The sequence below is a fragment of the Salminus brasiliensis genome, chromosome 5 (assembly GCF_030463535.1).
Source record: "Salminus brasiliensis chromosome 5, fSalBra1.hap2, whole genome shotgun sequence".
Lineage (NCBI taxonomy): Eukaryota > Metazoa > Chordata > Actinopteri > Characiformes > Bryconidae > Salminus > Salminus brasiliensis.
In genome coordinates, this window is record NC_132882.1 from 26,232,564 (window position 1) to 26,260,408 (window position 27,845).

The 27,845-nt window shown below is 40.2% G+C and overlaps 1 protein-coding gene across 1 annotated transcript in view; it reads left to right on the forward strand.

Annotated features, from left to right (window-relative positions):
* The window catches only part of scn5lab (sodium channel, voltage gated, type V-like, alpha b), a 150,357-nt gene that overhangs the window by 67,710 nt on the left and 54,802 nt on the right, over positions 1-27,845 (forward strand). The window contains exons 10-16 of the mRNA XM_072679988.1: positions 363-560; positions 919-1,095; positions 1,309-1,659; positions 4,609-4,717; positions 7,613-7,851; positions 14,964-15,137; positions 15,972-16,328. Coding sequence (XP_072536089.1) covers positions 363-560; positions 919-1,095; positions 1,309-1,659; positions 4,609-4,717; positions 7,613-7,851; positions 14,964-15,137; positions 15,972-16,328 — 1,605 coding nt within the window. The remainder of the gene's footprint in view (positions 1-362; positions 561-918; positions 1,096-1,308; positions 1,660-4,608; positions 4,718-7,612; positions 7,852-14,963; positions 15,138-15,971; positions 16,329-27,845) is intronic.

Below are 27,845 nucleotides of genomic sequence, written 5' to 3' on the forward strand. Positions count from 1 at the left end.
GGGGAGAACAGAATTTATGGGTTCTTAGTACCTTTCATCAGATCCAAAAATGTGGCATGTTATATAACTAAAGGTTGGTAGTTATTTTATTATCACTTAGGTAATCATATCTGGCCACATGCTATAGAAAAGGTTATTAAGGTTTTAATGTAAAAAAAAAAAAAAAGTTTAGGAAATGTATTTAGCATGAAATATCAGTGTTGATTCACAGTTCTGATCTGAGTTCAGAATGCCTACCACACCTCTCGAGAAATTAGCTAGATGCGATGTCGGACTGTTTGCGGTCTGGCTAAGACTTTCATCTACTATCAAACTTGGTCTGGCCTTTTCATCTCCACATACTGCTTTTTTTGCATTGCCAGACTCTGCGGTCTGCGGGGAAGACATACATGGTATTCTTCGTGGTGGTGATCTTCCTGGGCTCCTTCTATCTGGTGAATCTGATCCTGGCGGTTGTGGCCATGGCCTATGAAGAGCAGAACCAGGCCACCATTGCTGAGGCATGGCAGAAGGAAAAAGAGTTCCAGCTTGCTATGGAACAGCTAAAGAAAGAGCAGCAAGTATGTGTGTCCATTTCATGCTTTGTGTTTAACTGTCGATGTGGATGGTGATGTTTGATAACAGGCCTGTTTGAGGGACTTAATATGATTCTACAACCATTCCATTTTTCCTCACAGCACACATTGTGTAAAAACTGATTACATATTACTACTACTGATGAGTGGGAAAATATGCAGGGATTCATCTTAGGTGGCTGGAAACACAGTCTTTGCTTTTTTTGTGCAGATCATATATTCAGACAAGTGCTGTGCTCCTCCTGCACATTGGGTTTCTTGCGTTTGTGTTCATACACCTTTGTATTCTAAATTTTGATACAAACTGACAATGATTCACCTCTTTTCACCCTGTGTCCTACAGGCAGCTCAGAAAGCTCAGGAGACTGAGTCAGTGTTGGTTCCTGACCTGTCTCCCTCGGCTCTGCAAGACGACAAAGAGCACAAGGGCAGGAAGAAAAGCCTGAGGCCTCTTTCAGAGGAGGCAGAGAACGATGGCGGCGAAAAAACACCAAAGCTAGATACCATAGAGGGAGTAAAGGTATAGCTGAAATATGATATTTAATATACATCTACACTGATGCGTTTGATGGATTTAAGTGGCTGAATCAAAGCAAGCATACTCTGCTAGTTTCATAGGAATAAATACTAAACTAAATTCCAAAAATATGCGCATAATTCTTCATAAATATATAATTGTCTTTCAGCTTAATTATAAACACACAGATCATTCTGGATATTTTTTTCCCCACAGCAAACACATGCTCTGCTGGTGCGCACCCTGTCTTCGCGGACTAGACGAGGAAGCCAGGTCAGTATCTTCAACTTCCGGCCGCGGAACAAGGATTCGGAGGCGGATGCTGATGACGAGTTTAGCATTTACGGAGATTCGGATAGTCGGGCTGGCTCTCTCGTCCTTCCTTGGCACAGGCGACGGACTAGTGCGCAAAGCACAGGCAGTCATGGCTCCCAGGTCTTCTTCCCCAGCCTCAATATCAATGGCAAGCTGTTTGTGGCCATGGATCAGAACGGCATCTCAGGCCCTGGACCTCTGAGCCCTCTCCCATTACCCACGTGCACCATGGAGAAAGTCAAAGAAGAAAGTGTAAGTAGATCTATTTTTTCCCACTTGAGTATTGTAGGCCTAGGTGCGTACTGTCTCTGCATCCCAAATTTGCTGGCAACCGTGGCCTAGCATACTCTGCACACAAGCAAGCATACTCTGCTAATACCTTTTGTGAGTTTGGACAATGCTGTTTGGCCTGGGGTTTAGGTCCTCCCATTTGCAGTAGTAGACCAGACCCCCCTCTGATAAAAGAACTGAGCAGCCCGTTATTGGTTTAATGGAGGGGCTTTTATCTGTGTAAATAAGCAGTATTACATGCATTGAACAAACAAACTCTGAACTCGGAGACACCCTCAGCGTAAATGGTTGAGTAGAGAGCAGGATGGGTTCCTCCCAAGAAACAAGAGCTTTCTTCTGTGAACCAGTTTGGTCAATGCACTCAATGACACAGAGCTTAATCATAGGCTTTAGAAAGTCTCCCTGGATGCATTGCCCAGTGGTGCATTCATATCCAAAGACGCATTTCTTTTGCAGCTTACACAAATGCATGGCTTATTAGCAATTAGTTTATGCAACCATCACATGTGAATCATGTAAACAGAGTGAGATAATAAGATGTGTCTCTGTATGAATGAGGTTATATGATAAGTATGTTTATTCATTCAGATCAGGGGATATATATATGGTGGCTGGATAAAATTGTTAATATGTTGCCCAGTCTGGTGCCAGAGAGAAAGAATAAGCGTGGATATGTTTAAATATGTAATTTAACATGTCCGTAGGCTTCTCAGTGAGGCAAAAGCATAAACACACAGGGTGTTATTCCTGCTCTAAAGAGAAAGTCTCAAAAGGCTCAAGGGTTAATCAGGCACTCACCAGAGACCTGACAACCTCATCCTTATCTGACAGAAATGAGTGAGGGGGAAGAGGGGAGGACACACTGTTGTCTTGGCAATGCAGCCATGGTAACGTAGCAACAGTTGAATAGTTGTGGCGTCTCGTCGCACACAATCATGCACACACATTGTCTTTTTCTCTCTTACACACACACACACATGCACAGGAGAAAGGACCACTGGTGTTTCCCTCTTGCCAAAACAGCGTGTGTGGGTGTTCTCATGGGCAGTGACAAAGTGACTTTGCGTCATACCTTTGATTACCTGAGGGGGTCAAATGCTTATTTAAAAAATCAGAGGGTCGTTGCCTAAGACAAGGCCTCACGCAATTGAGACTGAAGCTCTAATTCTCAATGAAAGACACCCACTGTGTTATTGCAGGGCTACAGCTATAAATAATGAGAAAAAAGGGACTTTGCGTCATAACTTTGATTACCTGGGGTGGGGTGGTGGGGGGTAAAATATTTATTCGCTTAAGACAAGGCCCCGTGCAATTGAGACTAAAGTTTTCATACTCAATAAAATACCCTGGCTGTGTTATTGCAGGGCTACTGCCATAAATAAAACAATACAGAGGTATTTTACACATTTTACAATGACAGTGTTTATGGATTTCCTGCTTCAATTGACTAGTAGGGCTCTTCCTGTCAATTTTAGACAGTGGCATGCAGAGATTTTGGAAACCCTTGGTTAAAATGTTTGTTACTGTGAATAGTCAAGCAAGTAAAAAGTTATCTGATTTCCACATGGATTGTGAACAAGCCATAGCTCTATCAAGTTGATCTCAAATCTCTTGTGGTGCTCCTTTAAATGGTGCTCCTTTCTACTTTAAAAATTGTACAGAACAAAATGAATACATCAATTTTGCCTAAAATGTTGGAACAAATGTTTCTTGTAACTTGCCTTTTGGATATCAGATCACATTCTACTTACTGAACTAATAACAGTAACAGCAATTCTGACCAGGGGTGCCCGAATCATTGTAATCTATCTATTATTTTGACAATTCAGGGAATTTAAAAAAAGGCCAACATTGAGTTAAAGTATGTATGGATTTTCAGATATTTATTGGAAAAAGAGCAACTAGAATTAATGAAAAACCAACAAGTCTTTTCTATTCTCTTTGTAAAATAGAAAATGTAATCAGGAAGAATGTTCATAGCTGTACTGATGCAGTTACACATGCTCATCCCTTTTGAAAAGCAAGACTTTGATGGCTAAGCAGCTGTGTTGGTAGCGAAATTCAGAAAGAAGCAGAGAAACAAGGTCTTGTTTGCTTTGTGTACAGTCTGTCTATATTCCAGCACACAAACCTCTGCTGTTAGAATTTTTCTAAACTGTGGAATATTTTGTAAGACTCAGGCTTGGTGCACACTTTTAAGAAACATCTGAAACATATTTTCTGAGTTATTTTCTGAGTTTAATTGAATTCATATTCTAACTTTCATTCTTCATTTAGTTAAATGTAGTTTGTTTTCTTTGTTCTGTTGCTGAATATTAAAAGTTGTCCTTTACATATTAACATTACATTATACTAGCTATTTAATACCATGTCTATATTATTACAATATGCACTCAAATACAATCATTGAGAAGATTAATAATAGTTTAATCAAGTAACTGAAAATCAAATCATGTTGACACTCCTAATATGCTGTTATCAGTTATTCTGTCTTATACTGTTAAAAATTATTTGCCTTAAAATGAAAGAATGAAAGGCTCAGAGTGGTGCTGCCATCAGCGGTCGGAGCCTGAGAGAGCACAATTGGCCTTGCTTTCTCTGAGTGGGTACATGGCTCTCTCTCCCCACATCACTTCAGTGTGATGCTGGCTGGCACAGGCCATGGAGAGGAAAATGTAGTAGAAGTGTATGTAGTAGTGTATGTTTAAAAGAAAAATCTGTAAATGAGTGTAAGTTTGTAACGTAATCCATTTTTTAAAGCCCAAATCTACTTAAATGGTGTGATAAGGATGCTTGATAATTGATCCATGCACTGCTGTTGAAGAAAGAACAGTCAGGTGACATTGGCAGCTTTTTGTTGTTTCTGTACTGTGCCATTCACATGACCACAATCCCCTTTGCCTTCTACAGGGAACTAACTCGCTGAACGAACTGAGCAGCATGCTCCTCCCCCAGCTGCCCCAGGAGGGCCGAGACAGGGCGCTAAGCGCTGCTAGCTACCTCACTGACGCCATGGAGGGTAAGATACACTGAGTGGAAAGTTCACTCCTCAGAACTAGCCCCAGTAATATTTCCTAATGAGGACACACTTCACAAACACAGCCTTACGTCAGAATTTAGTTTAAGAAGATTAAGTTAATTTACTTAAATGCTGAATACTGCACCATCATAATTTTGGCTGCCTTTCTAGATTTTAAAGCACTGCATTGTCAAGTCTATATAATGACTTATTTAGCATACAAAGATTGTTTTACTCCACATTTTTTACATACACTGTACATAGCACTGAAACAATGTTGATCGCAGACATTTTTGCACTGCAACGCAATCTTAATTATACACAGTTTCATGTGCCATGCTTTTCTGAGCATAGAGCATGTAAGGACAGAAGGGCATCTCCATCTGCTCTGTGTTAAGGTAGTCCCCTGAGCATTCACTCTCTGTTGTTTTCAAGAGAGAGGTGTTATCCTCCTTAAACCCAGATAATCATGAAACAGTCTGCTTGGAACATCATCAGGACCTCACAAGAAGTAATTCTCTGGGCCATTTCTCCCCAGCAAATAATGCCACTTTGCGGACTATGCTAACTATTGACTATCTGTCAAATCCACCACGGGTAAATGATATAGACAGTACTGAAAGTAACACTTACACCAGTTATCGGGGACTTGTAGACTTGTAGGATTTGTAGACTCTTTGTTTCCTTTTTTCTTTAAATATGTGATAGATTTACTCACTTTCATATTAAGAAAAAATAGAGGGAAGAAACATTATACACCTTTCATTTTTATTCTCTTTAACCCCCACCCCTCCATAAAATATGATTACATAACTGAGATATGCTTATATGGTCAGAGAGAATTAGCACTCATACAATCTCTATATTTCTTCCGTTGCTTACCTTCTCAATGGCGACCCACACGCAGCCCCTCGCCACAGTATTTTTAAAAACCTTTTACATCAGGGAAAGTGCCTGTCCACCTACTTCCCGCTGATGTAGAGGAGCTGGAGGAACGTTCCCTGTCTCATATTATTAGACAACAGGTATTAAATGACTAATGTTCTGTCACTTTGAGGATTCTACACTTTCAAAACAGAACAGATTTTAGTGTGATTCTGAAGGTTATACTAAGATCACACAGAAATCATGTAATTACCCCTGTTTTGGGTAAACAATGCAATGTTAATGGTTTACATCTAAAATTAGCCACTTAAAAGCCAAGGTTATTATAGTCAAGACTCAGTGTGCATGCACTGTAAATATAATGGAGCTGAATTTAATTTCCAAATCCATGATCCAAGACTTTAAGAAGCTATTTCTATTTTGGAAATGTATAGAAATCATTTAGAATATGTCTACTTCATAAAACCTGTGGTCTCAAATTTTGAATTGGTCAGCGGAAAAGTTGCTAACAAAATGGATTTCACCACAGAGTGGGCCTATTTTAGACCTGCTAGCATAAGAAAATGCCAATCCTCATTATCACAGATACAAAAGCTGACATGGCAAGAGCCCATGAAGCCAAGTATAGTACTATGGGTAATTAACATGGTTTGAGTTTGTCACCTGACCAATATTACCAATTGACGATGGTGATGATGTGATTATTAAGACAATTATTTTATATTACTGTGTAAGTCTTTCTTACATCCATCATCCAGTTATTATGCTGCTCTTCTCTCTTTGCTCTTGCACCAGAATCAGAATCTTTATTTGTCAAACCCTGGTGCCAAGCCCTGGAGTCAAACATGAAAATCATAAATCCAATAAAACATAAAATGGGACACATAAATAAAGAAATATTGACCACATGCTAAGTTAACTGCAAGTAAAAGGATGGGCAGTGAAAGATAAAGTACTGATGTACTGAGGTACATACTGTATATTAGTGCTGTCCAATGAAAAACAAGTCTCTAAAATATAGATTAAATTAGCTTTGAATGGGGGTCAATATAAAATTGAAAATAAAAGTTTATTACAAGTAATTTAGAGCCTCTCTATTGGTCCATAGTGTACAGAGCAGCTACAGGGTTTAAACAATGGAGAAAACTTAAAACGTACAGGCATGTTTTTCATTGGACAGCAGAGATACAGTATGTACATGGAAGAAAATTAAGCAGTAAATATAAATATTTCATGTAAATGTAAACATTATAAAATATGTATATTGCAGCATATACTTAGTCTAATCTACGCTTAGAAAAGTCAGGTCATATGTGTTCATATGTGTTCGTGTCCCAAGTGAAGCTGAGACGACCACTGTGTTCACAGGAGGTCTGTTGGTTGGTAAATTTCCCTTGGAGTGGATGAAATGAGGTCTGACTGGGTGGCTGCACTCCCAGTGGAGAGTGACACTACCATAAACACATCTGAGGAGTTAGCTCGCACATTAGTCCTCCCAAGTCAAGGAAATGGACCTGCTGTCCGTCTTGATCATATTCCTCATTAGAAACGGATGCTTCTGCCGCAGTCCCTCCCCCTCAGCCCAGCATAGCCCATCCCGGTTCACTTCTTCACACATTTTGTGCCAGTTTGTTGGGGTTAGAAAACCAAATTCTAAGTTTTTCCTTTCACCTAAATATCACATTAGTTTAGATGGAAGTATTGTAAAATTATGCTAGAACATTGTTGAAGGTGATCTCCTTTAAGAATTAGCCTCGTCATGTCTAGTCTCCGTTCTGCATGACTGTTAAACGTCCCTGATCTTTATTGCCAAACATTCCCAGGGAGGGCATTTGTTGGCAAAGTAGGACAGAACACAGCTCTGTGTCAACTGTGCCAAAATCTTTGATGTATTTTACAGTTTTGGAACAAGCCCTGTTGCTGAAGTACTACCTACTACCTCATGCTCCACAGAACTGACATACTACATATGCTTTATTCCATCAAACCATTTTTTTCACATGTACACAGAGTTGGAGGAAGCCCAGCAGAAGTGTCATCCCTGCTGGTACGTCTTTGCCCACAAGTACTTGGTATGGACGTGCAACCCTAGCTGGCTGAAGCTGAAAGAGTGGGTCAAGTTCATGGTGATGGATCCCTTTTTGGACCTGGCTATTACCATCTGCATCGTGCTCAACACGCTCTTCATGGCCCTGGAGCATTACCCCATGACAGACGAGTTCAACAAAATGCTGACTGTGGGCAACCTGGTGAGTGGGAGATGGTTAGCTCGTTAGCATGAACTGCAGGGACAGGGACTATCACGTGCCTTCTTTGGTGAGTCAGAACAGTATCCTGGTAAGCTGTTTTGTTAGACAGAAAAAGTTTGGAAGCTTTGGTCGCAAAAACATATTTTTCAGCCTCTGCCTGTCTCCCCACTTGTCACTTTAAGGGGGCATTCCCACTTCTTCAGCAGCTTGCTCATTACACCCAGCTCGCAACATGCAAAAACAGCACTTCTGAAGTCTGCTGGTCATTACTGAAGACAAAGTGCCTGCAAGAGCATGTTGCAAGGCATTTTTTATTAGAGGGTAGCATCTAGAAGGAAGGGTCAGTTGAGAGAAGTTCAGAAAGGCTTTCAAACATCTTACTTTTGATCAAACATATTCATACCGTAATAAAACCTAAGATCTGTCAGTGATTAACCCATTACTCCGTTGCTCCCTATTAGGGCAAAGGTGACTCTGTGGTTAGAGCACTGCTTTATTGCTTACAGGGTTTTGGGTTTGATGCCCATGTCCTCTAAATTGCCACTGTTGGGCAAGTCTCTTTCTGTCTCCGGGAGAGTCTTGGCATGGCTGATCATGGCTTTTTAAGCTGAGATATGATGTTAACCATTTAGTTATTCTCATATAGTCTTCTTGTACTATACAAGTGTATATGTATAATGGCTAATGGCATTAAAGCTACTTAAATAACACTAGATGGCCCTTTTACTGGGCATAAGAGACAAGAATAGTATATAGTACTACATGACTATATAAGAAAAACTAACTGGTTCTCTTCATATATCCTGGCCTAGAAAGCCAGGATCAGCTTAGATCATCTGAAACCAGTTACCAGCAGAAGCTGGTGTTGAACTGTTCAGCAGGGACATAATGTAGGTTCTTCATTTAATACTCACTGAAACACAACAGAGCTTTCCCTTCTTAGCTTGCTTTGACAAACTGCTCAACTTCACCAGACTGAAAGTGGTTTTCACCTCTTTTAATACTCTTGTGGTCATCCTTGAAGAAGGATGACAAACCACAAAGCCGCTATAGCCCACCTTATTTAGGTGTAGCTCACTGACATCTGACATCAGCAGCATTAGCTCTAGCAATATCAGCATTACGACTGTAAAGCAACCTTGCAAATCTGAAGGATCCCATTGATGTACAAGAGAAAAATGTTCCTTAGATGTTAGCTCACGCTCCTTACCAATCAGAATAATTAGGACAACAATGAAGAAGGGTCAGGTTATTGGCGAAAAATACTCGGTATAACAGCAGGCATAGCTACGTCTTTACACTAAGCCCGGAATTTGCTGCATAGCTTGTGACCCATATACTTCAGCAGAATGCAATTACAGTAGATGGTGGCATTAGTATCATAGTGTATACGTAAGACCTTGTGTTGAAAAATGGCTGTTGGAGTTAAGTTGGGTCACACGTGCATGTATGACACATTATGCAATGCCTAGGAAACAACATACATTGGTGTCAGCATGTTCTAAGCATTGCACTCAGGCTGCACACCAGTGTATGTTGCGAGTGGTCGGCCTGTATTATGTCTTGGAGAGTTATGCCAGGACAGCGGTGCTCAAATCAATATGTCTCTCTCCACTCGGCCAGCCCCGGCATTTGAACACGCTGCCTGGTGTTTATCGAGGTGTAGATGTGGCGCGGCTCGCCTCAGCGGTGGGGTCGAGGGAACATATTGGGTGACAGAGCCCGCCCGTGAAAATATATGCCTCCTCCCACACTGGTCGTAGTTGTCGTTTTTGCATGACTGATGCTATTATCGACTCTGTCTCACCTCCATCTCAGCACCAGTGGAAAGGCAGTGCTGTCCATGACTGCTTTGTACAAGCACAGTACTGTCAATTACCTGCAGGCAACGACACTTTGAATGCCGGGCTGTGTCACGCTGTCGACTGGTGTGCAGGATTGATGGCTGCTCTACAATAGGAAGATTTCACTTTTAGAAGTACAAAGTTATTACTGGCATTTTTCAATACTGTTCAAATGCAAGCATGCATTACATGATTAATTACAATTAATGACATGCCTAGTTATGTAATTTGTTAAATGTATTTGCTTAACTGATTCAAGTCTGCATTTCTGAACAGCGTAAATCTGCTTTCAGACACTTTTTTGCCCACAATCTGAACTGATTAAAATCCACGTTTTGCTCATAATTTAAAAAGATTAAAACCCACTTTTTTCTCATAATTCAAACAGATTAAAACCCACTTTTTCTCACAATTCCAACAGATTAAAACCCACTTTTTGCTCACAATTTAAACAGATTAAAACCACTTTTATTAATTTTTATAAACTTTTCATAATTTTTAATAAAATTTTTATATATTTTTTCTCATAATTTAAACAGATTAAACCCCACTTTTTGCTCACAATCTAAACAGATTAAAACCCACTTATATATTTTTTTTCTAATTTTTTATAAAATTGTAATAATTTTTTCCTCATAATTTAAACAGATTAAAACCCACTTTTACCTCATAATTTAACAATTTTCAAGAGAACAAGACATTTTCAAAAATGTTACATTTTCAAGAGTAAATGTTTGGTGCCTCTGTGCATTGTCCATCACACTACTTTTGCCCATTTGCAGGGTATTCTGAACTCTACTCAAAACCCTCATGTCTAACCCGCCCGAGTAGACTATGTTGACTATTGTAGACAGCTGTGGTGATGCCCCATGGTTGGCAGTGCACTGCGTCCCACAGAGAAAATGTCACAGAGCATCTCCTCTCCTCTACTGCCACTGCTTAACCCTCCACACTCGGACCATCCTCACTCAGACTTGAGTGTGTAGAGCAAGGCATAACACCCACCTATGTTTCTCTGAAGACTCAGAAGCACAGAACATAGCTGAGGTGGCCTCCTTTGTTGTGTGCTTGTACCGTAAAGCACTTGAATGAGTAGGGTTGGGAAAAGAAAAGACTTGCAGGCAACCTTGAGTCAGTCTTAGGATGAATCGTGTGTGTTGTGGTGTGCACTTCAGCAGACCCTCATGTTCTATCAGCCTCTGAGACCGGAGGAACCTTCCTTTGGTTATGTCTCAGGATCTGAAGTCAGAGATTACTTATAACTGGGATGGAAAACACGCCATGCTGATACTTGTTTACAAGTCATGGATGGTTGAAGATTTTGTAGATGTAATTGAATCTAATAGACTGCCCATATTTTGGTTCTTAAAAAAATGAACACTTGTAACACACAGGCCGTGCTGTGGTTAGGGTGTGGTTCTCAACGCTGGTGAGAACTGCGTAATGCTGCGTAACTCGAGTCAAATTCATCGGAAGCCCTTCTGTAATTTCTCTACCTTTCACTTTTAGTGATTCTGTATTTGTCAGCTTGTACAGTAAAATGTGTTCGTTAGTTGTGACTCAAAGCACAAATTACACTTCTTGACTGTAGGGGGAGCCCAGGAGCAAGAAATGCCATTTTTCCACAGTGTTGCTTTAATTAACTATATGGACAAATACACTTTTTATTTTATTTCATAAAAAAAAAAATGTCTTAAAGCTCAAATGAGTAGAAAGATAAAATATTGGATTAGATATTTGATTATGAGGATTTTGTGGTTTTATCTTCTGTTTAGCCCAGTTTTAGCCTGCGGCTAATCACAGTGTGCTGATTTCGTTAAATAATATCCTGCTTTCTCTCTCTAGGGGCAGTTTGATTAGTGGTTGCATGTAGATGCAGGTACACATAGACCAGTTGTGGTGGTGAGGAGGTGGGACTTTTAGAGACGTGTTCAAAGCTGTAAAAATCCACCAAAACAGAATGTGTGGCATCTATAAAAGCAGACATGAAATCAAACATTTATTTAGATCCCGAATTGAGGACAAGTCTTGCAAAATGTATGGGCGTAGCCTAATTTTGTTTAGTGAAAAACTAGTATTTTAAACTCTGAAATGGTTAATTATATTATTTTGTATTACATTTTGTTCATTATATTAAGTTTTTGTATTATTGCATCTGGTGCACAGGTCTCAACAAGCAGTTTATGTGTCGTGTGGAAAAATGCATTTAAGAAAGTATGGTGCAGAAATTGGGTGGAGCTATTACATGCTCATTTATCACACGTATATACATATATCATGCGTTTTACTAATGTTTAAAGCAGCATTAAGCAAGAATTGGTATTTCTTGCACCTGTGCTTTAAGCTGCCCCTAAAGGACAGGCTTTACACACACATTTCTGGACTCAGATACAGAACACTCACTTAAAGTGAAAGAAGCATGTGGGCGGAGACAGTACAGTTATATTACAGGATTTTGCAATTTTTCAAAAGTTCTTGTGAGCTCTTGTGAGCTTTTGCGAGCGTTGTCGTGCCTTCTTCACCAAAGTTACATAGTGCAGTTAGTGTGCCGAGCTCTCTGGGTTCACCTTCCTATTTAAGTCTTCAAGGACATGGGACATACTAGCAAGCTGGCAGTTTTCCCCCACCTTCAAAAACTAGGCATACATATTGGTAGAGCAATTACAACTACAGCAGATGAAGTGGTTAGATAGAAGCACAAGCCTCATACATTTGTTGATAGAACTGTATTTATTAACAGAATAACACTGTTTCAGCCCACAGGGTCAGATGTGAGAGAAGTGTGTGTTCATAGTCTAATTATTGCTTCAAATTTTTTTAGATGGAATAAAATTACATTATTTTAGAATCTTTTCCATTAATTTTGCTGCACTTTTATTAAACTGTTGTACATACACTATTTGGATAAAAGTATTGGGACACATGCTCATTCATTGTTTCTTACAGAAACATTATAATCTTAAAAAAAAAAAAAAACATTTATAAACATTTATGCTGCTTTTGTTGAAGGAACTGTCTCTACTGTCCAGGGAAGACTTACTACTAGATTTTGAAGAGATGCTTTGAGGATTTGATTGCATTCAGCAATGAGAGTGTTAGGGAGGTCAGGATGCTGGATGATCACCACTTCCATCTTATTCCCAACACTCCAACTCATTCAAGATGTTTTGGATGAAGCACCATCCATCCACAGAACACAGTTTTACTGCTCCACAGCTCAATGTCCGGGGGCTTTTAACTCCTCTAGTCCACAGCTGGCATTGGGCATGGTGCCAACACATTCATGTTTATCTTCTCCAGAGAGTCCTATTCTATTGGCAGTACTTCTATACCATGGGGAATAGACAAGCTCTGTGTGTGTGTGCAATTGCACATCTGCCTCAGGAATGGGTGCAACTTAAATTAGCCAAACGCTTTCATTAGAAGGGGTGTCCACAAACATTTGGACATATAATGCACAGCTAGCTTCCTCTCTCTCTCTCTCACTCTGCCGTATATACAGTGTGGACCTGCCTAGTGCTTTACTTTGTCAAAGTGAGTCCATCACATCACATCACAGGTTTATATGATAGATGCTAGGCTGTCCTCTGGAATGTCTTATAGTAGGATGAAAATTCAGTCAGAAACCTCCAAATAATCAGGACGTCCCCTTCCTTTCAGTGCAGTGTTATAATAGCATCTGGCAGCAGCCTATCAAGGCTAATGAGCAGTATGCTGAGCTAATTACTCTGTGGAGATGGAAATGAGACTGCAGCTCCTTTTTGTTCAAAGGTGAGTGTTGACAGTGGTCCACTCGAGGCGATGGAGGACAGTGTTCCAATCCCAGTCACAGTAAATCTGTGTGCTCGTGCATCTCGCTTACTTCAGCACAGAGCTGCTATAGGTTTCAGGTGGAGTAAGCATCAATGATGTTTGTGCCTTTCAAAACAGGATAGGTGCCATGGATGATGGGAAGGTAGGTATGCAGATATGCTCCAGTGGAGACATGGTAATATGGTATAGTGCGAATATGGTCTGCACCAACATCTTGTCAAAAATATTGCATGAATGCGGCATCTGTTTGAACTCCTTGCCCTTGATGAAACCAGAATATGGTGTGCCCATGGTGTCTATTAACGCCCTGTCCTTGCTGAGAGTGAAATGAGTCATTATAGAGAGCGAGAGAGGATGGTAACTTGTGCTGTAAGGATTGAGAAGGGAAAAAAAGACACTGACTTCAAAGAAGTTGGAAGCGACCCCTTCTTTGCCAGATCTCCATGTTAATGTTCAGATTAAAGAGGTGATTACAAGATGTGAGGCACGGTAGAAACAAGCAGCCGAGCATGCACAGAGATGATATAATATCCAAGCCTGCGAAGCTTCACAGGGCTCTGGACAGTGACAGGGCTAACCAGCTTTAAAAGGCCCAGCTCCAGCTGTGAAGCTCCCAGCCTCCCCCACTGCCTGTGTCACGTATCCCGTGTCACATCCATGAGCTTGTCCCTGAGCAACAACAAGCAGAACGACACACTCTTCGAACAAAAAAAAAAAAACACTAGCTAAACAAACAGCAGACCTGTCACAGACGTTGCGCCTTTCACTAACGCACCAGCCCATCCTAGCGGTGTCCAATGTTCCTGTCATGCATGGCTACAAAAGACTAGTCAGTTGTGGCCTTTTGTAAAAGGAACTGTATCCATCAGCATTTAGTCATTTGTAGAACTAATAGATTGGCTGAAATGCACATAGATGAGTCGACAAATCGACATTTACGGCATTTAGCAGACACTCTTATCCAGCTAGTTTGTATAAGCTAGAATCCATAAGATTTCTTAAGCTAAATAGTGCTAAATACAAAAGTCAGTGTGGATACCTAGATGGACAATACTCAACGTACTACATCATGCCTGAATGTCAAACCAATCACATGAGTACAATCGTAAAAGCCTTAATAAGTGCAAGATAAGTGCTGATTTAAGTACCCTTGAAAGAGATGGGTCTTCAGTCGGTGTTTGACACCAAAGGGAAGTTCGTTCCACCACTTCAGTGCCAGGACTGAAAAAAGTCCTTCTAAGGATGGTGGTTCAGGCTGAGCTGCACTTGAAGTCTTAAAAAGGCAGTAATGCAGTCGGCTGTTTGAATGGTGTTTAATTAAATATGTGAATGTAAACCCATACCTAGTTCTAAAAATAGCCACAGTACAGTGTAAACCCAAATCTAACGTGTAAAGCTTGAGACCCGTCAAATCAGTTTGAGGAAGCCCTGCATCTTTCTCTGCCACACCTCCAGGTCTTCACAGGAATCTTCACAGCAGAGATGGTCCTCAAGATCATCGCACTGGACCCGTACTATTACTTCCAGCAAGGTTGGAACATCTTCGACAGCTTCATTGTTTGCCTCAGCTTAATGGAGCTCGGCCTTTCCAACGTCGAAGGCCTGTCAGTCCTGCGGTCTTTCAGATTGGTAAGCTCTTTCCTTTAATGGCTTTGTTTTATGGTCAGAGTACAGAAAGGCAAATCCTTCTATTAACCTGGCACACCTATACCATAAAACCCGAATGATTAGGTTACTTCAAATGGTTTTAAGCACGGTAATTGCTATGACTCATTTTTGAGGAAGTATGTTATGTAATGACTTATGTCTTATGTAATTATGTAAGGTGGGCAGCATGTTGTGGGAAGGAATTTCAAAAAGAAAAAGTGATTGGTGTGTTTCTTTTTGTGGGTCTACTGTAAGTGTTTAGGTTTCACCATGTGAAATTAGTTCAATGTGCTCACTGTGCTGGTAGGAGCAATTAGGGAACGAAACGTTCTTAACCAAAACATTATTAAAAGTAGCAAAAATGTCAATTAATACAGGATTTTGTTGTGGTCAGCAGTAAACTAGCAGGCAAACAGGCTACACAGGTTATCTTAGCTTTAATGAAACGTCAGTGGAAGCGTTTATGAACCTCAACAGACCATGTAGTAAAGTTACAGAGCAGAGGTTTTAAAAGTTGCTGTTGCTGACTCAATAACTGAGTTCCAGAGGTGCAGTTAGAGGGGGACCAACTCCATAGCAATGTCTATAAATGCCTTAAAAATGGGATGTCATAAAAGCTCCTGTAAGTATAATATGTTGGTGTCCCAATACCTTTGTCCATATAGTATATCTTATAAGCCCACTGTTTTGTTTAGCAAGAAACAGAATTACTTGATTAGTCGCCTGAATCGATAGTGACACCCCTACTATATCGTGTCAGTAGTACAATTAGTAGTTCTTTTACAGTTTTGCCCAAATCATCTTTTTCTCCCACAGCTGAGAGTCTTCAAGCTGGCCAAGTCGTGGCCCACCCTGAACACTCTGATAAAGATCATTGGGAACTCTGTAGGTGCCTTAGGAAACCTCACTCTGGTGCTGGCCATCATCGTCTTCATCTTCGCTGTGGTGGGCATGCAGCTGTTCGGGAAGAATTATGAGCTGTGTGTGTGCAAGATCTCCAAGGATTGTATACTGCCACGGTGGCACATGAAAGACTTTTTCCACTCTTTCCTCATTGTGTTCCGGGTGCTGTGTGGCGAATGGATCGAGACCATGTGGGATTGTATGGAGGTGGCTGGTCAGCCGCTCTGCATCCTGGTCTTCATGCTGGTCATGGTGATCGGGAATCTGGTGGTAAGTCTCTTGGCTTTTATGTATTTATTTATTTTTTACATTTCATCACAATAATGAGGTTTCGCTATGTTTGAGTGGATGGCCGTTACCGCTGTGCTGTATTGTGCATACTGGTGGACTTGGTGGCCAATCAGATAATCTCTGCAGCACACGTTCAGGACACTGAAAGCGTAAGCTTTGTAATGCTAGGGTTTGACAGCGGTACAGTCATTTCAGATAAGTGTTTTAGAGCTGCAATTTTGTAGACAGACTTGTAGATGGATTGTGTCTCCCTTGGGTCAGCTTGGCTCTGTTTGGCCCGTGCAAACACAGTCGACCCGTGTTCCCCGCTGTCAACAAGCATAGCTAAGAGCTTGAACCTTGCAGGATCCCTCCAGCAGATTACTCTTGCCACACAGCTCCTATTTTCACTATCCATCTCGCTCTGTCTCTCTCCCTGCCTCTCTCTCTCTCTCTCTGGGGTTCTTCACTGTTCTAATTCTCTGTCTGTCACTATTGCTTTTTCTCAGTCTTCCTCCTGTCCTCCCTCCTTCCAATGCACTCATTCGCCCTTCTCGCTCTTTCTCATCAGACATTGCTTCCATGTGTCCAGTGGATAAAGACTTTGGCAAGGCCCGGTCTGTAATGGAAACAAGTGGAGAAGCCCTTCTCGGGGGGCCTCTTACTAAAGAGCTTTCTGACAATTAGGTGCCTGCTAGCTTTTATTTTTTATATATTAAAAGCGCTGGCTAGCTGGCTGGCTGGCTGGCTGGCTGGCTGGATTGTTGTTCCTACTTGTTTAAGAGGCATGTAGGTGTGTTTAGGTATGCTAAACAGTATGCAGACATTTTAAATGTGTACTTATTAGTGCAGACTTTTGCTGTAGATGTCTATAGGATCTTATTTTAATTGATCATTTTCTTCTGAATCCCTTTTTTGTGGTAATATGGTAAATAGAAACTTCCAGTTAAAGTAGAAATTGCCATTTCTGGCTCCTGGGCTCCCCATACAGTCAGAAAGAGTCATTCACATTTTTTGAGCTACTATTTTCTGGGCAAGTTGAGAAATCTTGAACAGCATTGTTGCGCAGCATTACACAGTTCTCGCAAGTGTTTTTCTGCCACTTAGCGGTGTACCAAGCACAGAGTTGCAATGGCAACATGATTTTGAAGCTGCTATTTGAAGGTCAAAAGCTACACAGTGTTGCTTTAACTTCATCAAACGATGATATAGCTGTTTCTAATTTATGATGGGACGGGTATTGCATTAGGTTGAATAGCCTGTCCATGTTACTAGATGACTGTCTACCCTTAATGAATCCAGTTTGGTCAGGATGAATTATAGATGGAATAACTGCTTCCATTCTGTTAGCTAGTGTGCGGACTGGCGCCATGTCCAGGAGGTATTCTTGCCTTGTGCCAAAGGATTCCAGGTAGGCTCTGGATCCATCCTGACCCTGACTAGGAAGAAATTCATAGGAATATGAATGGATGGATTTTGTTGGTCTTGCTAATACTTTTTGTTTGTTTATCAGTGATAAAGGACCTTAGCTAAAAGATAAAGTGAGGTTAAGATAATGGTCAAATTCATGTTTGTAGGGATCTAAGAAGTTTGTTGGATCTCAGCTGTTTGTCCATTACATACTCAAGCTAAGGTAGTTAAAAAATCTTATTGTTATTGTTGTTTTATTATTAAATGTTAAGGTGTATCTAACTTCGTTATACTTTCCATCAAGTGTTAGTGATTTCTCTAGCAACATTTCTTTCTTTCTTTTTTTTTAGCCAACAATAAGCATCTAGCAAAGTTCTGGTTTCCTAATTTGTATATTTAACATACTAGTTTCATAGTGGTTGCTCAATAACTATAAAGAATAAAGAATACATAGTGAATAATAAGTGTTGATGTTAATAATGGAATAATAGACCAGTTTAAGAGGTAGTTTAATGGATATTTTTCACTTTTTAACATTGAGCCAAATTGTCATGATAAATTCACCAATAGAAATGCTAAAAAATTACTTGGAATAGTATATTTTACATTGATTGAGTTAAGAAGGTATTTTCCTCCTGTAAACTTGATTTTGGAGAGATAAGGTTTTTGCATGATACAATATTCTGCTTGTACAGGTGCACACGTGGCATGCATATGTGTGTCTTAAATGCATATGCACATATTAAAAAAAAATGTTCTTTAATATGTTGGTTTACATCTAGGCCATGGTAGCCCAGTTGGAATTACTAACTTAACCCAGAATTTTTATCAACTTATATTCCTGATTAACTTTGCCTGTCCCTTGATGCATCTTCTCCATCACTAGGCCGAGTTGTTGCAAAGCTTGGTGTATCTGCTTACGTCTTTCGCTGCCTAATTGAGCAAGTGCAACCAGCACCAATTACCCAGCCCCATGCATCAGCTAATATTATCTTTCTCAGTGGGGCTGCCTCCAGTGAACAGCATCCTTTGCTTACGTACTTGTTTAATGCATCTTTTCTTCCCTCCTCCCGTTTCTCTCTCTCTTTCTCTCTCTCTCTTTCTGTCCTGCTGTCATGGCCTGGTTATGGTGAACTCATAGGGAGATGTAACATCTTTAAATGTGGCTTATTTGCAGAATTGACACAAAGTTGTCATCATATGTCAGTCATGTCTGCAAGAACAGAAAAAATAACGTTCATCATAATTACGGCTTTCATCTGTCGCATACTTGAACTGAAGCAAAGGTTAAAGTGAAGTGAAGGAAGTTGAACTGGCTGTCTGCAGCATGCCTGCAATGTGTGTTCTGTGCTCTGCCTGCTCTGGTTAATAATAGCAGCAGTTTCTCATTTACAAAAGCATGTAAAAGTAAGGTTGTGTTCGTTAACTTCAGATCCAACTGTCTTCAGCTGTAGCTGTTGATCCATAAGCTGCTGAGCCGAACAAGCTGTTCACTTATCATCTACATGTCATTTACTTATAGCATCATCCCTGCAGTCACAACACATTATTATTATATTGCCTCTGTTTATTTTAGTTTCTCTATTTGATCATTTTATTCAGTTGTTTAAAATCTTACTTCGACTCATTTACTTCTTTTTGCTACATGGATAGCTCCACTGAAAATGAGGGTCACCCTCAATGTACTTCCGAGTGCAAATAAAGGTTGATTGAACCATTGATCATACAGGATCAGGTTAGTTATTAATGAATTCATTTATTTTCTTTATTGTTGGCTTTGTAATATAAACACTGACAGGCTCCAGTCCATGTGCCTGTCTGCCACATGATGTGGATAACAGGTGTGACTGCCCCCCGGATACCTAAAACGAGAGCGTTGTTTCCACTTGGAGCAGAGGAAGAAAGAGAATGAGGAGCGACGGAGGGGCTAGCATTCCTCAAAATCCACGGAGTGTAGCGCGCACATAAACACAAAGGCATTACGCCACCGCCCACATCCCAGCAACCCTGCGAAAAGCTTAAGGCCTGGGCTTCTAGTGTGAGCCACGGTAACCTGAGAGCAGTGCATGTGGGTCATTGTAGTTCAGGTGTACTTGATCCTGGTGTAAGCAACTGCCTGCGTCCACTTACTTTCTAATCACCTCCTCTAATCACAGTGGGTGTGTTACCTGAGCCCAGAGCACGCCTTACACACCTGAACTCTGCAGCTCGCTAGTTTGCTGAGGCACTAAGAACACTAAGCTTGCTTGAATATTTACAGCTGGCTACATACAACCCCACACACCCATTAATGTTGCTCTTCTTGTATAATCTCACTTCAAATGTGGCCCTGAATCTTTTATTTGGTATATCGGTAATGATTAGAGACAATGTAGTGCAACCAAGAAGACTGAAATAGTTACAGCACCACAAAATAATACATTTTATATACAAAACAATAAAAAATTGTTGAGGCCATAAAATAATATATTGGGGCCACAAGATACTATATAGGTGGTCATGAGATAATATAATGAGGTCACAAGCTTATTATATTGAGTATGCAAATGAAGGTATATTTTGAGGCCATGAGATAATGCTGAGGCAACAATGTAATATATTAAGGCCACTAAATAATATATTGAGGCCACTAAATAAGAGAAAATATATTAAGGAAACAAAATAATATGTTAACTCATGGCCTTAATATATTATCTTATCGGCCATTAGAAACCTATTTTGTGGCCTCAGTATATTATCTTGTGGCTACAATAAATTATCTTGTGGCTACTAGAAACCTATTTTGTGGCCCCAGTATATTATCTTGTACCTTAATTAAAAACAACCACCATGCCATCTAAGGGTCTCTGTAAATGGTGTTTAACATTAACAGTAACATTAACTCACAAGGATCCATTAAGGACCATGCAAGCATGCACCCACGAATATCCCACTGCTGCGTTAGTGGAGGAGAGAGAGCAGTTTCCTGAAAACTTCGATTTTTTTATATTATGATGGAAATCAATATCCTAAAAAAAATACTGTCACCCCTTGACGCTCCAAACAACCAGTCTGGCAACAGCCAACATTTTGTTTTTCTAAGTTGAAGGGTAGATGCATTTCCAGCAGTTGTTGTTGCTTTTCTAAAGCCACTGAGCTGCCCACACATGAGTTTTATATCCACGGCTGTTCAGAGCTGGATTTTGTGTGCAGTGTTTCTTTACTTGTGAGTTTTTACATATAGTGGTATTAACCCCCTGATACATGTGCTGTATATCACTGTGTGTTTTTAAGTGGGCATACAAATCCTACTGGTTCCACAGTGTATAGCTGTGTGTCCCACAGAGCACCCCACTGATCCCAACACACAGGGCTGCATGTCAGATGCATGTGAAGGGTGCATGTGATTGTGTCTATGCATACATGTATGTGTGTGTTTGTGTGTTTGCATGTGGGCTTGCAGTCATCACTCCAGATGGGCGTGGATACGCTTTGGGTCGATGCACCTGCGTGAATAATCATGATTATTTAAAGCAGGGCTCTGTAACTGGAGAGGTGAAAGTGCCATTATCAGATGGGTGGCTTCCCAGATGCCCATTAAATCTTTTAGGGGTGAAGTGGAGACTCCATGGCTGTCTAAAATATAACAAATGCTGCCCACTTACACTGTATTCTGAGGCAGGAAGGCACCCAGTCATGTCTGAATCGAAGTTCAGAACCCTAGCCATCTTAAAATAATTTTGGTGGGTGAAAAAATGCTAACGTTAATGCAGCTAAACAATAGTATCTAATGTGGTTGACGCCTTGTCAGTATCAGGACCTAGTGTTGTCTTTTGCGATGGGGTTACATAGACCTTTTCCATTACACTTTATCTTTTGAGACAGCATGGCAGCAGAGCATTGAGGTCCAAAAAATCCAAAATAAATGTTAGCAGCTAACGCTAACACAGCTAGTGGTCAATTTCTAGACCTGTTAATGCCTTGGCAATTTTAGGATCTATTGTTGTCTTTGTGATTTGGTGTGATTTGAGTTCTTGTTTACACTGACTTTTAAGGCTCACTGATTCATGTGATAGCACTGCAGCTAAGCATTGAGGCCGCTACCTTCATTTTCAGACACAGGCCATAAGCGTGCAGACCCGTGCCAAACAATGTCAGGGGCAGAAAATGAGGGGTAATAAGGTTTTTGAACACATCACAGATAGAGAAAAGAGAAAGAGGATACATGAAACTTTTGAGACCTCTCAAAACCATTTGATCCTTCTAAGAAACATCAGCATTCTGTCACCCCCAATCAATGAACATCAGGTTGGAACCTCTGATGAACCCTGACCTGTCTCAGGTGCCGCAGACGCTCCCCAATAACATATGTCACAGATGCTTGGGTTCTGTGAGATGTGACCCCCGACTCAGCTGTCTGTATTTGTGTGTGTGTGAGTGTATGTTACAGGGAATGTGTGGTGTCTGTGCTGTAATCATGGACTGCTATTGGTTGCTGGCTGCAGAGGCCTCTTTAGTATGCCACTAAGTGCTAATTCCGCAGTAGGCCTGCTGGCAGTTAACACCTTACCGCTGTCAAGTGGCATCCCTCAGCATTGTTCATTCCTCCAGCCTTTAAATGTTCAATACCTTGTCTTCTGGAACATGAGCTAACCCTTCCTCAGAGCCAACCCTTTTTTATGTTTGTCATCCTTCCTGAAGGAACAAAAACACTCTCATGATTACTGGACTAAACTGGATTAAATGAAAGTGAAAAATGAATAAATAATAATAGCAATAATAATAACTGAGCTTCTTAATGAATTGCCATTGACTGGCTGCTGAGTTTTATGGCGATCATACATATTTAAAATTGTCCTGTGGCTCTCTCTTACAGTAAGAAACTGTAGTGTCTTCCACTTTCCACATTAATATACATTTTTTTATGAGGCCCAATAAAAAGCTTCCTTCCTTGCTGTAATATTGATTTGGGAGGTCCATTTATAACGGCTGAGCTTTTTATTATTAGTAATTGTAGCAATGACTAGGGTCTCACTTTATTTAAATGCACTTTAGCCTCGTATTGATGAAACATCTACAGATGTTTACATTGATTCTCAACACTGCACTGTAAAAAGTATAAGTTCCTTGAGGGACCTTTAGGGGTTCTAGCCTTTAGGAGTGCTATTAAGAATGTTCAAGGAACCTTTTTCTTCTAAAAACCTTTTTGTGAAAGTTCCTCAAACTGAAGAACCTCCAAAAGTTCCTCAAGGAACCTCTACCTTTAACGGTGTGGCAACTTTACAGGAGAAGGATAAAACCTTTTTAACCCTCTGGAGTCTACGAACGTGCCGGCATGTCATTCAATGTTTCTTTGTGTTTCAGAAATATGGTTCGAACAGAGCCCGCGCTGGGCTCATTGCAGAGAGAGCTGAGACTGTTCTGAACATTTTGATATAAAACATGTGAGGATTATCTCATATGCAAGTGCCTTTGAAGGCAAATATAAAAGGTATATAAAAAATGCTTATAGACCCCAAAAGGTTAACCTCTAAATGGACGGCAGTGTAAAAGGTTTTTTTCCAAGTTATTATTATTATTTTGGAGCATTTAATTTTGCCCATTCCTCATGAAATTTGACACGAGGAAAAGAAAATCATGTCATGTCAAAAAGTGAAGAACTGCAAACTTAGCAGGACAGCAACATTACTCATATAAAAATGCATGAAGTTTAGAATTAGAAAAACCCTTTTCAGCTGTACAATAGTATCCAACCTCCACTTTGAACCTATCCATGGCAGTGAACAGGGGTTGTGCCAGCGCACACACCTGGAGTGATGGGCAGCCACCTCAGCACCTCAGGCTTTTCTGTCCAAAACCTGCTTCTCGAAGTTTTAGACCACAGCTGCCCATGGTTTATTGGCTACGTACTTCCTTTAGATCCCTCCCTAGTCAGAAGACAGAAAGAAAGGTCATACAGCCTGCACTCAAAGAGCACATGTTACATCCATATGTCTAGGCCACAGGTGGTCGGCAGTTTGTTCTGGGAGAGTGGGACTGTCTGCAGGGTCACAAGTCAGGGGTTAAGCTAGCATTCCATTAGGGATTAAGCATCACACGTTGCGACTCTCTCCCTGGACATGCTAGGTCACTACTGATCTCTCATACAGGGCACAACTATTTAAAAAAAAAGGACAGCAGTGGAGTCTGTGTGCCCTCATGGTAAGATTATACATGCTTGCTGTGGGCAGTTTAACCCGTGGAGTCAACCAGTGCTACAAACACAGTCAGGTTAACATTAACTAGAGCTTTGGACAGATCAGGCATTCAGAGAATTGGCCATACGCAGTGGCATGCAAAAGTTTGGACAGACCTGGTTGTGTTACTGTGAATGGTTAAGGAAGATTACTTTTTTTATTTCCATCTTTTACAGTTTTACAGCAAAGGTTTGGGCTCCCTGCATGGTCAGTGCTTTGGCAAATATTGCAGCTTGTAATTGCTTTTTGTAGCTGCTTGTTTTTTTCAGTTCTTATTTGAGGGATTTCTACCCATTCTTCCTTGCAAAAAGCTTTTAGTTCTATAAACTTCTTAGTCTCTCTACGGCTCTTTTGAGGTCTGTCCACATTGATGTTCAGGTTTTGGACTGTGAGGGCCATGGCAAAATCTTTGGCTTGTGTCTCTGGAGGAAGTTCATTGTGGTTTTAAGGTGTTTATGATCATTATCCTGCTGTATATCCAACCAACTTCAACATGCAAAAATAATCCCATCAATTTCTTGTATTTTCAAAGTTTAAATACCAAACAATCAAGTCAATTCATGGAGAAAATAATCTGCAGATGAATCAATAATAAAAATAATATTTCCATTAATACATTGTTTTAAATAGAATAAATGTTTTAAAGACTGTACATATTTTGTTTTACAAAAATACTCATTCCTTTAAGGGTCAGTGTATAATAATAATAATAATAATAATAATACAAATAAGAAGTACTTTTTTGGGATCACAACAATTTAGTTGAATACAATTTTTATTATAAATTATGTTATTAGTGTAATATTTTAAGTAAATACAAGTGTAGTTCTCTAGTATTCATTTTTCTAAGTACAACGTTTATTAGTACTAGTTTCATTTCGATATTCTACAACTTTGTTTATTTTCAGGTTTAAATAAAATAATAATAATAATAATAATTCAATGTGACCTCAGACTTTTGGACCTCACTGTGTGCTGTAATTCTGTCCGGAACAACAGCACTTACGCTTAACCTTAAGGATTAGACAATTAAGTTTCATGTTTATACCTATAGCCACTGTGGGCCGCATACCCCCTCCCTCCCTCACCAGCTGACTGACACATCCACCACCTGTTGTCTCACAAAGGTACAGTCTGATAACACCGGTCAGCTGCTTATGGTGTGTTGCATAGATAATGTTCTATTTATAGCTTGTGGTCTGTGGAGCTTGCTGGGTTTGTGTTAGACTCTCATCTCCAGTGAAGGCATGCGAGACGGCCAACACCGGAGCTACCTACACTATGAGATCACAGGGCTGCATTACAGGTTAAGGGCTGTGTTCAAATGCATCCCCCTGGGTGGACACTTACCTGCGGGCCTCCTTTTTTTATACATAAGTGAAAGCCTACAATCTTAGACCTGGAAAAGTGCTACTGTTAGTCAAGCATGCTTGTGATTCTTATGCTTGTAAACAGAGGTGGAGAGGAGCGAGATGTGAAAAAGCTGTTTAGAGCACTGAAAGAGACATGAGGCCACAGTGTCCGGGGGAGGGCAGGTCAAGATAGATGGCTGTATTGATTTGTAGAGCTTTTAATAAAGGAAAAAAGTATGTGATTGAATCTTGTAATTAAAAACATCGTGAATAAAAATGAGACCATTGTCAAAAACATAGTATTGCAATTACTGTAGTCATCTGATGGATGAATGTTGTCTTAAAATATTTACATTAATTAACAAACAGAGATTAAAATATAATAAAACAGCAGAAACAGCTTACATAACAAAAAACATAACAGATATGATAGTGGGCTTAACAGCCAATCAGCTCTCTGTTGCTATGTGGTTTTAAAAGAGGATTTAATGTCACAGTGGGACACCAATGGTTGTTGTATACTGGTCTAAATCTCAAGCATGCCACTAGCCAGTGGTTTAGAACTACTGACAATACCCATAAAGTACTCAGGAAAGGACTTCATGACCTCACTTTATCATGTTAATATGGCCATAAACAGTCATTTTGGCCACCCCTACATTTGTGGAAGGGAAAGTCACCCACATGCTGCCTTACAGACCAAGCTCTAATGAACTGACACCAAGGCAGTGTCAGACTGCTCCCTCTGATTGCTTATTTATAGAGCTTTAAGTGAGTGCACACATGTTGTAGAGATTTTATTTAGAAAAAGAGAAAGAGAGAGAGAGAGAGAGAGAGAGAGAGGGAGCTGCAGTGAGACACAAAATGTAAAACGGCATCAGAGTGATGGCAGCTGACTGCATTACCATGTCATACACCAAAGTGTAGCTCAGGCCCAGTGCAGCGATTGGCTGGCTAAAGTCATAGCCTAAGGTTTGAACTGTCTCGTCAGTGAACTGAACACTACAGTTCACTGACAAGTCAGATGCAAATTGAGTTTTCAAATGCAAATCTGGGGGCATATTCACGAAGGGTCTTAATAAATAAATTCCTACTAGATCTTTTGTGATGTGTGTGTGTGTGTTTTAAGGTCATGCTTGAGATAAAAGTTAAGAGAAATAATTATTCTGCAAAACTTTGAACAATTTTCATAAGTTTTTCTTCAAAGTCTTTTTTTTTTAACCTTTTGATGGCCTCACACTTGTCTTTGCCTGTAAGCATTCAGAAGGCAAGCCTCTAAAATCTTAACGGTTAAATTATTAGAATGAATGTCTAATTTAACCAGATTAAAAGTGGAGACTATTCTTAATGTATTCTTAGTTTCTATGTAAGAAACATGATGACTTTTATTTATTTTTAATAGTATCAAGTACTACCCACTTGGCCAGCCAATTACCCATTCCATGTATACATGAACTCCTCCTATCAATAGGAGGGTGAGGACTAGCACGTCTCCACCGTCTTTTTTCGAACTGTCCCTGATGCAGTTTTACCAGGTAGCCAGCGCTTGGAGGAAAGTTTGGTCTCCATTGTGCCATTCTCTACATTTATTCAACTCGAGTCACTAATGTATCTCATGTTATTTACGATAAGTAAAATGTAGTAAAGTAAAATGTCTAAGTAGGAAAATAACTGCGACTTTCTTAAGAGAATATTTGAGAACTTTTTTTAGGGAACTGCATTTAATCCCTAAACACTGAAAGGCAATAAGGTAGGGGACTGTAGTTACTGATTGTACAAATTGGTGAAGTTATTCTTTGGTAAATTCTTTGTATGTAGTTTGTGATAACGCTTTCTGGCTGGCAGCAGTCCACAGCCTTTTTTAAGAATTAAGCTGTGTCTATTGACTGCCCTATTGACTGTATGGTGCACTACGTTGGGGTTCAGCCATTTTTGTAGTGGTGTCTGAAAACCACATTGTCAAATTCTGTTCCCTACATTAGTGGATTTTACATGGTGGGGATAGTGCATTGGACACAGCTCCAGTTTTTATAGAGCTTTTTATAGAAAGTTTTTTTTATTTTTCTGGTTGTTAAATGTCCCAAAAAACTTGAATCTCCAAAATAGATTTTATTCCATGTCACATTAGAGCATTTCTATTGGTCCAGAACAACTCCCAGATTTACCTTATGTTCAAAAGCTAAAAATGGCTGTACATGTATGACAGCTATGATATTTGTAATTGGTGATGAAGGTTATGTAAACAGTATTTTCTTGCCTGTTTCTTTAATATGATATGAATCTTGCAAAACCCGAGGCTGAAACGCCATTGTGATGTGTTTGAGCAAGAGTTCGCTTGAGAGTCTTCAGCCATAATTCTGCTGCCTGTCTGGAGGCCTGCTCCAAGAGCATGCCTTCCTATCAATGGTCTCCTCCTGTGTTCCAGCTAAATGGCATCATTAGCTATCATGGGCACTTAATGTTTTCTGGAGTGCATTATTTCATTATAAAGGCCTCAAGTGGACTGGAAGACTTTATGGTTCAGTGCCCAGTTTTATTGC